This window comes from Papaver somniferum, unplaced genomic scaffold (assembly GCF_003573695.1).
Source record: "Papaver somniferum cultivar HN1 unplaced genomic scaffold, ASM357369v1 unplaced-scaffold_154, whole genome shotgun sequence".
Taxonomy (NCBI): domain Eukaryota; kingdom Viridiplantae; phylum Streptophyta; class Magnoliopsida; order Ranunculales; family Papaveraceae; genus Papaver; species Papaver somniferum.
Window position 1 is genome coordinate 2,174,528 of NW_020624820.1, and position 16,437 is coordinate 2,190,964.

General features: G+C 38.1%; 1 protein-coding gene and 2 pseudogenes across 1 annotated transcript; 2 read left to right on the plus strand and 1 right to left on the minus strand.

The window, feature by feature from the left end:
• Positions 1-600: 600 nt before the first annotated feature.
• On the plus strand, positions 601-7,186 carry LOC113336823 (DNA topoisomerase 1 alpha-like). The gene is made up of 16 exons (XM_026582494.1): positions 601-751; positions 1,621-3,032; positions 3,167-3,361; positions 3,526-3,606; positions 4,190-4,249; positions 4,379-4,473; positions 4,580-4,736; positions 4,823-4,948; positions 5,195-5,275; positions 5,359-5,449; positions 5,532-5,665; positions 5,772-5,840; positions 5,920-6,009; positions 6,118-6,233; positions 6,321-6,489; positions 6,702-7,186. Exons 2-16 carry the CDS (start codon positions 1,656-1,658, stop codon positions 6,768-6,770), a joined length of 2,910 nt encoding a protein of 969 aa, XP_026438279.1. The 5' UTR covers positions 601-751; positions 1,621-1,655; the 3' UTR covers positions 6,771-7,186.
• Positions 7,187-7,329: 143 nt separating this feature from the next.
• On the plus strand, positions 7,330-10,205 carry LOC113336824 (annotated as a pseudogene).
• A 462-nt stretch (positions 10,206-10,667) lies between these two features.
• LOC113336825 lies at positions 10,668-13,255 on the minus strand (annotated as a pseudogene).
• Between the last annotated feature and the right edge of the window lie 3,182 nt (positions 13,256-16,437).

Below are 16,437 nucleotides of genomic sequence, written 5' to 3' on the forward strand. Positions count from 1 at the left end.
TAGCAGTATCAATTCAACTATTTCCCATAACCGGATCTTGATTGATTTCTGACCCTATCGACGAATCCACATTGATATCTTCTTCCTTTTTCTTTGGCTTTTCAATTAATTTAGTCTACTGCTTAATGATAATCAACTATTCGTAATCAATAATTCAAAAAAAAATTCTGGACGTCACTGATTCACCTCCATCTACGTAAAGAAATAAAGAAGACGAGGACATTTTTGATAGTTTACTCAAAAAATGGTTTTTGTTTTTCCACGTTTTGTTACTGCTGAGTCAGCTAACCTGCAATGGATGGAAAAACTAAAGGAAACACTAATTTTGATCTATTTGGGAAAAAAATGCAAATTAACTATCTTCGGAGGGGATGAAACTCAAAATAATCCAAGAAAAAAAGAAGAAGGATTTTTTCCTGTGATCCAACTGCAATTAGAACCAATGTGTAAAATCGGGTCCAGCTGTAATCCATCTCCAGACCCTAGGCAATCTCCGTTCCGGGTTCTATATATCCCCGTACCATCGTACGGTACTCATTGTAATTGTCATATAAATGCAAGGGCATTCGCGTCATTTGAGTTTTAAGAGATATACACAGCTTGCTTCCTTTGGTAGGAAAAAGAAGACAGAGATCGAACCCGAAAGAGAAGAAGGCAAGTGAAGGGGAAGAGAGAAGAAATAAGAAAACAAAAGAAACATAAAAAGAAGAACAAAAACCTAAGCTTCTCGAACCCTAAATAAAAAATTTTGGTACAAATTTCTTTGCTTTTTTTTAACTTAGAAATTTTGGTGTGTTTTTTTTTTTGATTAATCCTGGTTGTTGAATTTAATGCCCTTCATAGAACCGAAGTATGAAACCCTAAATCTGTTTCAAACGAAGAAGATCTTTTCCATTTTTTAGGTAACCCTAGTTTTACTGTAACCCCTCTTCCAAGGCCATTTTGTTCATATAAGTTTGAAAAACTATTGAAATAGATTGGTTTTATGCTTGTTTTTATGGTTTTAAGTTTCTTTTGGGACTTATAATTTGGTAAAACTTTCATAGTTATTGTTTTATTATGGATATAATATGATTCTGTGGGTTATGTTGGAATTTATGCATTTTGTTATTCAGCTGAGTAATGTATTTATTAAGAGAATTTGACTTAGGAAAGCACTGTTTCTGTTAGGGTATCTTTAGGTAATGCATTCTGAGGAAATATATCGGTGATGTTGTGTAGATTTTAGCAATTTTGACATGTCATGTTTCATTGATTTTTCTTAGTTGGGCTGTTTGGTTAGGTTTCTGTAGTGATTTGGCTGCTTTAGTAAGGGTTTCTTTATCGGCATTTTGAGCACGTATTACAGATTTCACTTTTATCTGCATTATATTATCCTTGACTTAACATGCACTTTCACTACGAAAGGGAAAATAGAATAGGTGTTACTGAACTTTTTATTAGTAAGAATGTCCACAAAATTAAGTATAAGGAGAGTATTCCTTCTTCATAGTAATCTTTGAAAAAAACATCACATGCAGAATGGATGTTGCCTTTGCTTGACACGAAGATTGATAAGAATTTATCCTGCTTTTATGTTTGTTTGGTCTGTAACTGATGCAGTGTAAATCTTTGATGCAGTGGATATACATGCAAAAATACTACAAAGTCTAGCAATGGCTGTTGACACTTGCATGACACCTAAAATACAAGAAGAGGATGATGATGATGATGAGCCGATTGTATTCAGAAGAACCAAGGTAACACCAAAGCAGAATCAAGTAAACTCCGAAATAAAGAAGGTATCATCACAAAGGCTTGATGGATCTTCCCAAAGACACGAGGGATCTTCCCAGAAGAACGATGGATCTTCTCAAAGACGGGATGGTTCATCTCAGAGACAGGATGGTTCTTCTCAGAGACAGGACGCATCTTCTCAAAGACGCGATGGATGTTCTCAAAGACAGGATGGATCTTCTCAAACGCGTGATGGATCTTCGCAGAGACAGGATGGTTCTTCTCAAAGACGTAATGGTTCATCTCAAAAACACTGTGGGCCATCAGAAAGGCCTAGTCCTGGAACAGCTTCTCCTAATGGTCAAAATTCAACTTTGCAAAAGGGAAAGATGGTCTCATCTTCAAAATCAGCACCACTCAAGTCACCTTTAGCTAATCCAAAGGCATCTACTTCCGTACCTGAGAAGCCGAAACAACCGCCTACGCAAAATTCACGAATAAGTAATAATGAAAAGAAGCCTCCTGCCAAACCAAATGTTGATTCTGAGGATTCTGACGATGATAAGCCCTTGAGTGCCAGACTTCTGGTATCCACCTCAGCATTGCAGAAAAGCAACTCTCACAATGTTGCTAAGGTTCATAGTCCACACCTTCCCAGTTCATCAATGTCAGAGAAAACAACAATTTCCAGTAAAAAATCTGTAGAAGATTCTGAAGATGAGGGTCCTTTGTCTTCAATGATCAAGATGACGTCAGGGGGAGAGCCGTCTGTTAAGAAAGAAATTGAAGAGAAACCTTTAGCTTACAAAGCGAAGCAAAATGGCTCTATCAAGAAGGAAAGTGAACAGTTAAACTCCCCAAAATTGTTAAACAAGAGGCCGCTAGGTGATAGTAGTACTCCAACTCACTCTTCTGCTAAAAAGCCAAAACTATCAGAGTCATCTGTTGCAGCTAAAGTAAAGCAAGTGTCTGTGAAAGCTGAAGTCAAGACGGAGGATGATGACGATGACGATGATGATGTTCCAATTGCCGAGAGACTGAAGAAGGCTGCTGTGTCAGCAGGTACATCTCAACCAAAGAAGAAAACAATAACAAAGGTTGTTTCCTCTTCACTTAAAACATCAAAGAAATCAAAGAAAATAGTAAAGAAATCACAATACTCGAAGTCAATAAAGCTACAGCCCAGTTCCGGTGATGGACAAAAGTGGACTACCTTGGAGCACAATGGTGTTATTTTCCCTCCAGACTACAAGCCTCATGGTGTGAAGATGCTGTACAATGGACAACCTGTTGATTTGACTCCTGAACAGGAGGAGGTGGGTTGAGGATCTTTAGATGGTTTTCGAGAATGATAAAATTACAATGTGGCAACAATTTTCATTTTCAAGCTATTTAATTGTGAATTGTTTGCAGTTATCGTTTACTTAGTTTCAATTTCCCTTCTATGCAGGTTGCAACAATGTTCGCAGTGATGAAAGACACGGAGTATGCTACGAAGGAGAAATTTGTGGAGAACTTCATGAATGATTGGAGAGGGATACTCGGAAGAAATCATATAATTAAAAAGTTTGAGCTTTGTGATTTCACCCCTATCTATGACTGGCATCAGGCTGAGAAGGAGAAGAGAAAACAAATGACCACGGAAGTAAGCATGCCTTTAGTTTTTTAGTAGCAAAATGTTATTTGGGTGCATCTCTCTCTCTCTCTCTCTCCGCTTTCTTATTTCTTGTTTTATTTTTGTGTATGAACTCTCATCTGCCTCTTTCATACTTCTTGAAAAAGTGGACTAAGCATTGACGGTTCCTACAGGAGAAGAGGATTGCCAAAGAAGAAAAATTGAAGCAAGAGGAGAAGTACATGTGGGCTATTGTTGATGGTGTCAAAGAGAAGGTGTAGCTCGTACCCTCATACTTTAGTTATTTCAGCAAGTATCTGTTAAACTTATTATGTTTATTTATTCCAGCATTGATAATGTGTTTTATTCAATTAAAGTCAGCTATCCTGATGTTCATAGATCTGCTACTCAGTTTTTTGGTCCCTATTTGATTCCGCTATATATATACTTCTATCTTTGTGGGCAATTGATGCAAGACACACTTAGATAGTTCATATGGTTATTAACTATGCTAGATAAACTCATTTGTCAATGTGGTGAAGTTAACTAAAGCCCGCCTCATGTTAGAATATGTTGAGTATCTCTATCAATTTGAATGTTTGGCATAACAAAATATCCACTGCTTGCTTGAATGTCCCATCAACATCTCTTTCTAATAAGCAATTTCTAATTTCAGAAAAAAAAAAGAAAAAAAAAAGTTCCTGTACGTATATTTAAGATGCAGATTTTTCTTTAATCTAATATAGGTGTATTACTTAATTTTTATTGTGCACTATGTTTTTTGTTTTTTTAACCATGTTTACTAATTCTTCTAAAACCTTTTGGGGTGACTCTTCTGTTTGACAAATAAAATCACAGGTTGGAAACTTCAGAGTGGAACCACCTGGGTTGTTTCGTGGCCGTGGAGAGCATCCTAAGGTTCTCTTATTTGATGCTTTCTAAGATGATTGACAATTTGGGATGCCGTATTAGTTGCACGCGTCTATTTATTTCAGATATATATGTATATATATATATTTTATTTACAGTGGGTTCTTTGGTTTTCAGATGGGAAAATTGAAAAAACGCATTCGACCAAGTGATATTACAATAAATATTGGGAAAGGGGTGCCAATTCCGGAGTGTCCAATTCCTGGTCAAAGGTTCTCGAATTCAACTCCTATATATAATTCTCGAACTGTATTGATGGTATGGTTTAAAGGTATTATTTTGGCTGTTGACTGTTGAAATATTGTGGTGCCTTGACAGGTGGAAAGAAGTTAAGCATGATAATACGGTTACATGGTTAGCATTTTGGATTGATCCAATCAATTCAAAAGAGTTCAAGTATGTTTTCTTGGCTGCTAGTAGTTCACTGAAAGGGCAAAGCGACAAGGAGAAGTATGAGAAAGCTAGATTACTAAAGGTACAGTGCTGTATAAATAGCTTGGGTGTATTTGATTAGTGTTTATCTACTATTTTTAACAGCTGCGGCATCAATCTTGTTTGCAGGACTACATTCATGATATCAGAGCAAATTACACAAAGGACTTCACAAATAAAGATCTTGGGAAACGGCAAATAGCAGTGGCGACGTACCTTATCGATAAGTTGGCTCTCAGGGCAGGAAATGAGAAGGTAACCTGTATTTTGCGTGCTTCGGGTGTTTGTTATGAACTTATGATCTGTTTTTGTCTTTGTGAATGGCTTGTTTAAGTGAGGATATGCAAAAGGTGATTGATATACTGTGTTGTTGTGGTTCCACATTTCTTTGGTTATTGATTTACTGTACTGGATCTGAAGCAATTGTGTAATGGTAAAAACACTTATGGGTCTTAAAAACACTTATGGATGTACACCATCTTCATTTTTTGGCCTATGCAGGATGATGACGAGGCTGATACAGTTGGTTGCTGTACGCTGAAAGTGGAAAATGTTAAATTAGTCCCTCCAAACAAATTAGAGGTAGGTGTGAATTTCTTAAAGTATATTCCACTTGTTATAATTATTTTGCTGGAGATAACGTTTGAACTTCTCTCTTCATCCAGTTTGATTTCCTTGGTAAAGACTCCATTAGATATCTAAATACCGTTGATGTCGAGCTTCCAGTGTACAAAGCAATCGGACAGTTTAAAAATGGTGAGTGTATTTCCTTGTTCGCTAAGCTGTTTTTTCTTCACTATTTGCATCTGGAGCTAATGACTGTTCTTTTTTAATGAAGGAAAAAATGATGGTGAAGATCTTTTTGACAAGCTTGATACTAGTAAACTGAATGCTCATCTCAAGGAACTCATGCCTGGACTCACTGCAAAAGTCTTTCGTACCTACAATGCGTCGATTACTTTAGATGACCAGGTAAGAAAATTCAACGCAGGCACTATGTATTTCTTTACTTCTTTTCTTGCCTCGAAATTTTGATGTGCATCTTCTGGTCACTGAGTTCTGTCGTGATTGATGGCAGTTGCATAAAAATACCAAGGATGGTGATGTTGGAGTGAAAGTTGTCGTCTATAACCTTGCAAACAAGGAGGTAAGGGCTGTGTATCCGCAGCTAGGAAGAAATGGCTTTTCGTCTTTGTTGATTTCCATTTCTGGTTTGCATTTTGCAGGTTGCAATTATATGTAACCATCAACGTACTGAATCAAAGTCCCACACTGCACAAATGGAAAAATTGCAAGGCAATATACAGAAGTTGAAGGTAATAACCGTATTTCCACTTTGTAATATGATATATTCAGGCCGTAGATTTTTCGCTCAAATGTGTTAGAGGAACATGTTCAAACATCTCTTTCTTGGTTTTGAATAGATTGATATAGATGTCCTGGAGAAGGATTTGGAGAGAGCCAAAAAAGGAAAGCCTCCACTTCCGAGGTTGGATGATAAAGGAAACGAATTTGTGCCGAGGAACTTGGCCCCTGACGCGTAAGAAGACTGACCTAGTCTTGTTGAACTTTGCCATAAATATCTTTTCGTAGTATTTATCTCACATCACTATGGTTTAATCCGCAGAATACATAGGAAGATCAATAAGATATATGAGAGGATTGAGAAAATGGAGCGTGATATTAGTACAAAAGAGGAGCTTAAAACCATTGCGTTGGGCACATCTAAGATTAATTATCTTGATCCTAGAATTTCAGTTGCTTGGTGCAAGCGACATGAAGTTCCTATTGAAAAGGTAAGCTATTATCTCAACTTTCAAATTCTGTTGTCTTTCATATCCGACAACTTTCTTGTCTATAATTTCTTATTTTGCTTTCCAGACCACGTGAAATATTCTATGTTCTTTTCTGATCATCTTAATACTAGGATTTTTACACAAGTTATCGTACTAATTGTATCCCACACAAGACTTAGTTGAGTTAATGCTGCTCATCGTTCTTCTGACAGATATTCAACAAGTCACTTCTGGCGAAGTTTGCTTGGGCAATGGATGTGGATCCTAGTTTCAGATTTTGATATTTCGGTAAACAGAGCTTGCCTGAGTTTTAGTCGCAGACAGGCCGTGCCTTTCCACCTTGGATTTTTCCGTTCCTTCTCAGGCAGAATTTACAGGAGTTGTATGGGAACTTCTCCCGCAGAGGTCTTATGGATGGACTAGGCCAGCTAGGCCATTGCCTAGAGCCTCGAATTGTTGGGGTTTTAAATTTTTCTTATAACATGTTTGTTTTTCTTCTCAATATAGGTAGTGCTGGCTAGATGGTATCTAAATTAGTGGTCCAACACTATGTAGCTGTTATTGAAAGCTGTTTGTTGTTTAAACACCATGTACTGCTTTCCATTACCATCTAGCGGCCATTATTACTTCATTTATGTTCCCTTTTATGTAAGGACATTACTGCATTAGGTAATTCTCTCTCAAACTAATCTAGATATCCTCCTTCCCAGTGAATTAATACAAGATATGATGAATATCACTCTACCAATGGTAGAAGATCAACCTCTGCCCGAATCCCACATTTATTTTCTGAAGCATACTAAAAAAAACAGTGGTCTGACATTACTGTAACGAATTCAATGAACACAGTTTTTTACCGAACAAACAAACAAACAGCAAAGATTAAGCTACAACCCAACTATTTGAATAGCCATTTTGTTTGCACTTCCATGATCAAAATATTGATGTGGCTGCATGAAACTTGGAAGATGAAATTCTTACACTATCAATTAACTTATCTTCTAAAATCCATTCCATCGAGACCCAGTTTAAAGTTTTAATTTCCGATCAACACATTAACTTGGACACTTCTTCTTCTTCTTGATGCTTGATTCAGGTATTTGTAAATCCAACTTCATTTGATTTATCTTTACTTAATTTTGCTATCAAATTTCAAACATCACGATTGGTTAATACTGTACGGTGACATAGTTTTTTTTTTTTTGAAAAGAAAAGATGTGACATAGTGTTTGTGAAATTGCTCAAGTGAAAAGCTAATTTAAGGAAGTAAAGTTACTCGTATGTCTTAATTCAGACAGATTTTAAGCTTTCAAGTAAGATACAACCACGTCTAGGACAGAGTCTAACTTGATTTACTCAGTTTTTTCCAGGAAAATTCCATGTGTGTTCCTTTACGGAAAGGATAGCTGATTGTAGCAAGAAATAATCTTGTGAAACTATTTATCTGATGGGTATTTATATGATTTGATAGATATGGAGGAACTGGCAGCGGAGAAACATGTACAATATATTATATCAATCGAGAAGGTTTGTAGATTCTAAATGAGTATGTGTTTGCCAATTTGGAATTTGGTGTTGTAATCAGCTTTGACCTTTTGCCTTTAATTGTGTTTAGAAAAAGGATAGTTTTCAAGCTGTGTTGATGGAGCACCTGAGAATGAGCGGTGCATATTGGGGTTTGACCACTCTTGATCTTCTGGGAAAGCTTGGAGTTGTGGATTGAGATGAGATTGTTTCATGGGTTATGCAGTGCCAACATGAGTCTGGTTAGTGTTTATTGCTTTTAGCAATCTATTCTCCCTAGATTCAAGGGTACCCTTCAATTGGCTGTATTGGCCCCAAACGCCATGCGTGGACCTTAGTTATTCTATGGTCATCCAAAGATTATCCTGAATATAACTGTTTAGACAAGAGTCTAATCTACAGTGCCTTACTTTCCCTCGATTGGAAAATCCAATAAGATGGCAGTATGTCAAAAAAGTATGGTTTATCCTCCATTTCTCGTGTGCAGGTGGCTTTGCTGGTAATATTGGGCATGATCCCCACATGCTCTACACGCTTAGTGCTGTGCAAGTTTTGGCTCTCCTTGACAAGCTCGATGTTCTGGACATTGACAAGCTATCAAACTGTATCCTTTTGTTGTATATAAACTGCTTTGAATGTTTCTTCAAAGAGATTTCAGATCCATTCATTTCTTGATTCCCTTAATTTTAAGGTCAGACATTGCCGGACTGCAGAATGAAGATGGATCATTTGCAGGGGACATTTGGGGTGAAATTGATACTAGGTGCATTTGAGTTCTATGTAATAAAATATCACAAATGAAATATTTGTTTTCTAACAATCATATTTCCTTGTATGTAGGTTTTCTTATATCGCAATTTCATGTCTCTCGCTATTGCACCATTTGGATAAAATCAATGTGGGAAAAGCTGTTGAAAAACAGCGTGAGCTGTTTGAATGTGGATGGTGGTTTTGGGTGCACACCTGGTGGGGAGTCTCATGCAGGGCAGAGTACGTATTTCAGTTGTAATTTTTTTTCATGGCAGTAGATTATGGATCCGGAAAGGAAAATAATTTTCCATCAGAGACATCCTAGGTTCCTACATGTTTGCATTTGTTAGGCTTTCAGTTCAGTGATTCTAGGGTGTTGCAACTGTGTTTACAGTTTTTTGCTGCGTGGATGCGCTCGCTATAGTGGGTTCCTTGCACCACATTGACAAGGACCTTCTTGGATGGTGGTTATGTGAAAGGCAAGTCAAATCTGGAGGTCTAAATGGACGACCTGAGAAGCTTCCCGATGTAAGTCTTTTAAATACTTTATTTTTCTATATTTAGTTTTCTTGTCTTTATATCTCAAGAATGGTCTTCCTTCATTACTCAGGTTTGCTACTCTTGGTGGGTTCTTTCTAGCCTAATTATTATTGATAGAGTGCATTGGATAGACAAAGACAAGCTTGCTAGATTCATTCTAGATTGTCAGGTGCCTACCTCAGTATCTCGCCGGGCTCAAAGTCATCTCAATTTCTGTATGATACTCTCACCTGGCAGTGTTCTAAGCAGTGTTTCAATGTATGTTCAAAATTGTAGGATAAAGAGAATGGAGGAATATCTGATAGGCCAGATGATGCTGTTGATGTCTACCATACATATTTTGGTGTCGCAGGTATGCTGTTATTAGCCCTTTTATCGTTTACCCACTAGCGCAAGGATCACAACATAAAATCTAGAGATACCATCTCCCCTGACCCACTGTTTGCATAAATCCAGGGGTTATATTTTATTTTGCTGAAACACAGTCTATTCCTAGCCCACAAAATACCTCTAGTCTATAGCAGACTGCATTACTAGCATGTACTTGCAAAACCGATTCAGTGTTTTACAACATTATTGAATTTGTTTCTATTTTATTTTTTTTGTACATTTGTAATGCAGGTCTTTCACTTCTTGAGTATCGTGGAATAAAAGCGATAGATCCAGCATATGCTTTACCTGTTGATGTTGTAAATAGGATCTTCTTCAACAAGGACTCATCAGCCTAACAAGCAAACCCTGTATTGCTCTTTTTCTTTTTGAAAGGAAATCAAGTAGGATTTTCAATTTTGTCTAGCTTAGTATTGTTTACCAGTTCAGGTTTAGATAACTCGAACTAGTGGAAGCTGTATGTTTCCAGTCACAAAAATTAACAAGTTGATAATCCTACATCTTTACGTTTTCTCCTTTCTTCTTGGACTGAGGTTGGATCTTGTAGTTGTCGGTACAACAAAACAGGCATTACTAATACTGGCTCATCAGAAATTGAATTAGTTGATAATCTGACAGTAAGCTTGTGTCAGAATGATCTGGACCATTAGCAATACTGGTTCTATAACTCTGTAGATTATTATTTTTGTCCAGGTGTGCTTAAGCTTATTTGTGCTCAAATATGTAATTGTGTTGTTACTCCTCGTAAGTTTTGGACCCTGCTTCATAGCAGGTTACTGAGGATGGGATGCAGAAAACTGAGTCTCTACATGTTTGTTGTGTTTCGTGTAATTTGACCACGACATCTGATGACATTTTCCAGTCACCGATACCATGACATTTTCTGCGAATCAATTTCTTCGTGGCACAATATCACCATTTTCCGAGGAGTGATGACTATTTTACCGTTTGCGCGAGGTGAGATGACAATCTCATCATTTTATGTGGTGAAATGACAATCTGAAGAACCAACATGTACTAGGACATTTGTGCTGCTCTTAGGTGAGTTCACTAACCAGGCAACAATTACCACTTTTGTCACTGTCACTAAGAATTGGTTTACAACTCAATTTTAGCTTCTTCTGTAGGATACAGTCATTTTTGCCCATTTCAATTTCACGCCAGTGAGGGCAACTGATCCAGCTTTTCGTCAGTTGTTTAGTGACAGTCCTATTGAAGCATGATTATAAATTTTGTTTATTGCATCAAATTGCTTATGGTACGAGGACAATAATCTTTATTCTCTCTATTATATAGGCCAGGTAATATTGAATCCGTGCACTAGCTTTGCACCAGGTTACAGCTAACACCACCCCCACCCCCACTTTAGACTAACTATTAACATGTTTTTCTTTTTTTGCTAGGAGATGCCTCCAATGCTTCTCCCACAATCGGTTCATTGCCATCAAACTGGTTTGCAAGTTCATCAATCTTGCGGAATTGATATGGCCAATTTGAGTTATAGAGGAAAGGACGATGATCAAACCTGTTGTCTTCTGGTGAATAGCTCTCAGCATGATAGGAAGGTGTCAACACGATCATCTTGTGTCGATTAATCGAGTAGCACTTGAAGAAGTACTTCACCTTGTTTGCTATCTCCAATAGGCTTAACCTGTCACCCCATTTATGGCAAAGGTCCTGAAACATTGACACAGGACCAAATCGCGAAATCTTCCATAAATCGAAAGCTCCTCATATGTCATGCCCATGTCATCTTCATCTTTCTGACAGTAATTGGAGCGTATAGGCTCCAACTCCGCAGTTGGAGGTGCGGCTTCAATTTCAGCCAAGGATGAATAGCCGAGATTAACAGCAGCCCATTTCAGAAATGTTTTAAGATCCTGCTTACTAATACCTCCAATGGTTTCAGAAATGTTTTAAGATCCTGCTTACTAATACCTCCAATGGGATTTATGTCTGCAGAGCTGCAATCGTGCTTTGTGAAGTAACCACGCAATGCTTCGTCCACATTAGAGCTACCCAATACAAGATGAAATCCAGGCTTGCCATGACCCAAGGAAGCAGAGTTGCTAACATATATGCCACAACCATTCTAATACGAGCTTGATTGTTTTGCAACGCCAAGTTCTCTGTGTTCGTTCCACCATCAACCTTGTACAGAGGACGTTTTCCAGTAAGTGTCTGAAACAAGGATAGCAAGGAAGAAACAACACTGTCTATAGAAACATCAAGGTGCCAAGAACCGATTTCGTCAGCTAGTAACTTTGCACGCGACCTTGTAGCATCTGAACTATTTTCAGTTCCCATGTAAACCGTGTAAAATATGCGTCTGGCGAACTCTTTGCAATCAGTTGGACACTGCCCGTCAGTGTAATGACCAATTCTTACTGCATCAGCTTTCACTTGTTCATTCCCATTTGCAGTTTCCTTTACAACAAGCTGACACATAGATCCAACAATTGCAGCAACAGAAGAGCTGTCAGCTCCTCCAGAAAGTGGAAGCAGAAATCCAGAAGCTCCACTTCTTCTCAAGTAATCCCACATCCAGCAAGCAGGACCAAAGGCTATCTCCTCCTCTGGAGAGTGATACTTAATCTCCTCCAATGGGCTCGAAACCGAAATCCGCGGATTAAAAGATTGGCAGAGCCTATATGGCGCTGTTATCGATGGAACGTTCTTCGCGCAACTGGCTTGTTGTTGAAAACTACTTATTGATCCCCTACTACTAGTAACAGCATCGAGATCAACTTGAGCAACCAAAAGCTCAACATCCTTCAAAGAAAATTGAGAGCCTTGAGCAACCACATCCCCATTAACAACCACGCAACAACAGCCATCATAGTATAGACGACCGCCGTCACATCCTTGTTGATTACTGTACATATAAACTCCTCCAGAAGTACGGATAGTAGCACCTTTAATAGCATTGAGACGAATATCAAGCTTTCTCAACTGATGGTGACTTCCACTTGCGTTCAGAAACACTTCAACACCAAAGTGCTAACTCACCATGTGGAGGTTGCGGAGTAAATAGCTCTTCACAGATTCCAGCAGCAACAGCAGCGTCATCAAATTGAATGTATCCGTAACCGAAAGGCGCAGATCTTTGAGATATAGCATCAGCAACATCCGGTGGGAGTAGAAATTCCTCAAGCCCGTCACTTTGTTTGCATGCAGTAAACCATCTTACCTCTCTATAGTTCCCGTCATTGGCAAGCCAGATTTTTGGCCGTATCATCAGAATTTTGCGATTGTAACAGAGAACCTGACAATTATAACGCTGAGATTTTCGCATTACTGGCATTCCAATGCTGCATAATATTCCGTCAGTGTAATCACCAAGTAATATTGCTTTTAAGCATTCCCATGAATGAGTATCAGTATTAGGCTCTGGAAAGCCGTCTTCACATCCGTAAGCAGTGATTTCAAGTTCAGGACCAAGTCGAATTGCTGCACCAGCTTCTTTGGATCTTCTGATTGATTCTTTGATATTCTTTAGATTATTATCAAATTCATTTGCCCATTGATTCAAATTACATGTTGCAACTTTTAGCATCCTCATTGTTAGGATTCAAATACTAACAGCTGGTTTTTGATTGGAGAGCAGCCACCACAATTGATGAAAAGTTAATTGAATGAATAAAAAACGCAAGTATATACAGACCTGAGTCCCAGTCCTACGCAAATACTGAAAACATATATTTTCAACCCGTCAGATTTAAAGTCTGTGTGTGCACTTGAATGTCGCATGATACCAATGGTCTAAAAAATATCCTACTGCAACAAAACTCTAATTGAAGATAAGACAATATAAGGATCAAGAATTCAGGTCATCTATCCCTCTTTCATCTTCCAGTTTGTGTGGATAAGAAAATGGTGGCTTTGATGAGGAATTTTCTGTGGGGTTCTACTCCGGAGAAGAAGAAAATGTCTTGGGTAGGTTGGACAAGGATTTGTCTGCCTAAAAGCAGCGGTGGTTTAGGTGTGAAAAACTTAAGAATCGCTAATGAATCTTTGTTAGTGAAGTGGGTTTGGAGATATACAAGAACGAAGAATGCGCTTTGAAGGAAAATAGTGCAGCAGAAAATGAGAGTCTCAGAAGATATTATGTTTCCCGCTGAAGATAACTCAGTTCAAGGCAGAAGTTTGTGGAGGAATGTCACGAGAATGGTTCCAGAAATTCAAAACTTCACCACTTACAGAATGGGAAATGGTAAGGGAATCAGATTTTCAATCCTGTTAAAGGGGCGGGTGGTTCCATTGGAGGGGCGGCAAGGGTGATAGCAATATCCCTATTATTGGTTAGGGGGTGTCTTATAGGGGTTGTTAATTGACTAGATTACCCTTTTCACCTCAAATGGACTAATTTACCCTTACTTTTTTGGTTGAAAAGACTGAATTATCCTTCCCCATTATTAACCCAATTGAATATGAAAATCAAAACAGTTTTTTTTTCAACTTTACTTCTTCTCTTCTCCTCCTCTTCACCATTAAAACTGATTTTCCATCGTCCTCTTCGATTAATCGGCGATTTGAAAATTGATAATCGTTGATTGGAAACTATATTAGAGATACCGAAGAAGAAGGTTGACGAAGATTGTAGCCGTTCTAATGAACCAAATCCTCCATTAGGTCAAGAACATCAATTTGAAACTCCTCAACCGTCAAAATCAAGCACAATGACTTATTTGAGGTATGTTTCGAAAAACCCAGTTAGGGTTTAGTCTATTGTTTGATTTAAGTTAGTTTTGTATAAAAAATTAGGGTTTTGGATCGAAATTGAAACTGAAATTTGTGTGTTGCATGTGAGTTACGGTTGATAATTACTCCAATTTCAACCGTAACTATGGTTTTTGTTGATGATACAGTTCGTAATAACTGAAATACCAACCGTAAGTTCTTGAATTTATGAGAAATTGTTCAGTTACGTTTTTTTTTGCAACCGTAAGTAGCTTACGGTTGGTCTCGTGTGTTGAGTTACGAACCGTACATTGTTCTGTAACTTTCATTTGGTTTCTACGGTTTGTAATTCCATCAATGTTATCAACCGTATTTGAGTTACGACTTGTAACTCAACATCCATTACCAACCGTAGAACATCCTGTATGTTAGTATTTGGCCAAAGAAAACTTACGGTTAAAAACTAAGATAACATACCAACCGTAGTTTAGTTACGGTTGATCTCGATACATCAGTTTCCAACTGTATCGTTGATACGATTGGTCTCGATTCACTATTTACCAACCGTGTGAGTGGTACGGTTGGTCTCTGTTCATTAGTTACAAACCGTAACTATGCATGCTCACCATTTTGTTTTGTTTTTTGTTGTCTATATTATTTGTTTTACCCTTGGTAAGTCAATCAATTGTAATGCTTGTGTAGGAAGAAAAAGAGAGAAAATGACTTAACCCCGATTGATCATACGCCCACCCCTCGCGGTGATAAGCATTTAGGGGTTAATAATAGAGGTATCCACAAGAATGAGAAGAAGATGAAGAATAAGTTTGAAATTAAGTTGAGGGAACAACCTGTGGCTGAATCTGGAGTTGAGCTAGAAGGAGTGGAACATAATGATCAAGAAGAGGTCAGAGTCGAAACTAACCGTGAAGGAAACAAAAATGAAATTATGGAGGAAGAAACTAATAATGATGAAGATGAAGAAGAATTTAAAGGAACCGATGATGATGGAGGGGAGGAAGAGGAAGCAAATGATGAAGAGGAGGAAGATGAAGAAAATGATGAAGAGGAGGCCGATGAAGAAAAGGAAGATGAAGAAAATGATGAAGAAAATGATGAAGAGGTAGAAAATACCAAGGGAAAAGAGGTAGTTGTAGCTGCACCTCCAAGGCAAAAGAAAGAAAAGAAGCCGAGAAAGGAGCCCACACCGAAAGGGATGCATATTCCTAAAGGCAAAGATTTGTTGTTGCCACCGAAGAAGAATAAAATACCTTGGGGCGAGGCCCCAAATAAGTCTTCAATCTTATTTGGTTATACCGGTTCCTGGTCCGCAAAAGTCTGTCAGACAAGGGTATGTATTTTGTTACTTTTCTTAAAACATTCATTATTTTGATACATTTTGTTTGTTTATTTCAGTTCACCATAATATGCTTATATTTTTGTATATTTGTTTTCTTAGGACCACGCAAGATGCATTAAATTTCTCAAGTGTCAAAGGGGTAAACATTGGCCATTAAGTCAAGAATGTGCTTCGGTTCGCAATCTAGTGGCTAGTACAGGACTAGGGCCTGGAATTCTTCACCTTCAATCGGAGTATGATAGTGTTGTGGTCTCTGCCTTCAGGGAACGATATTGGCTTGAAATCGATGCGTTTCATCTTCCATTTGGAGAGATGACAATAACACCGGACGATGTGAAGCAAATTACTGACCTTGAAGTTGAAGGACAATCTATGTTTGAAGGTTTCGACAACAACATGTCTTGGACTGACATTTATATCCTTGTTCAAGAAACACTTGGGTGGGAGAAAGATGAAACTGAGATGGAGTTTCAGTTGGCTGGTGGTTATGACCCTGCTGAACCACATAAACCAAAAATCATTAAAAAGCTATTGTTGAAGAATCTGAGGACCAAGTTTGAAGGAACATCAGCAAAGGAAAGGGAAGGTCAGGTGATGGATGAAACAACAGTTAGGCGTACAACCACAACGTATTTGTTGTATTCTCTTGGGACCGTATTCTTTCCCGATAAATCGGGAAATAAGGTCAATGTTCATTACCTATAACT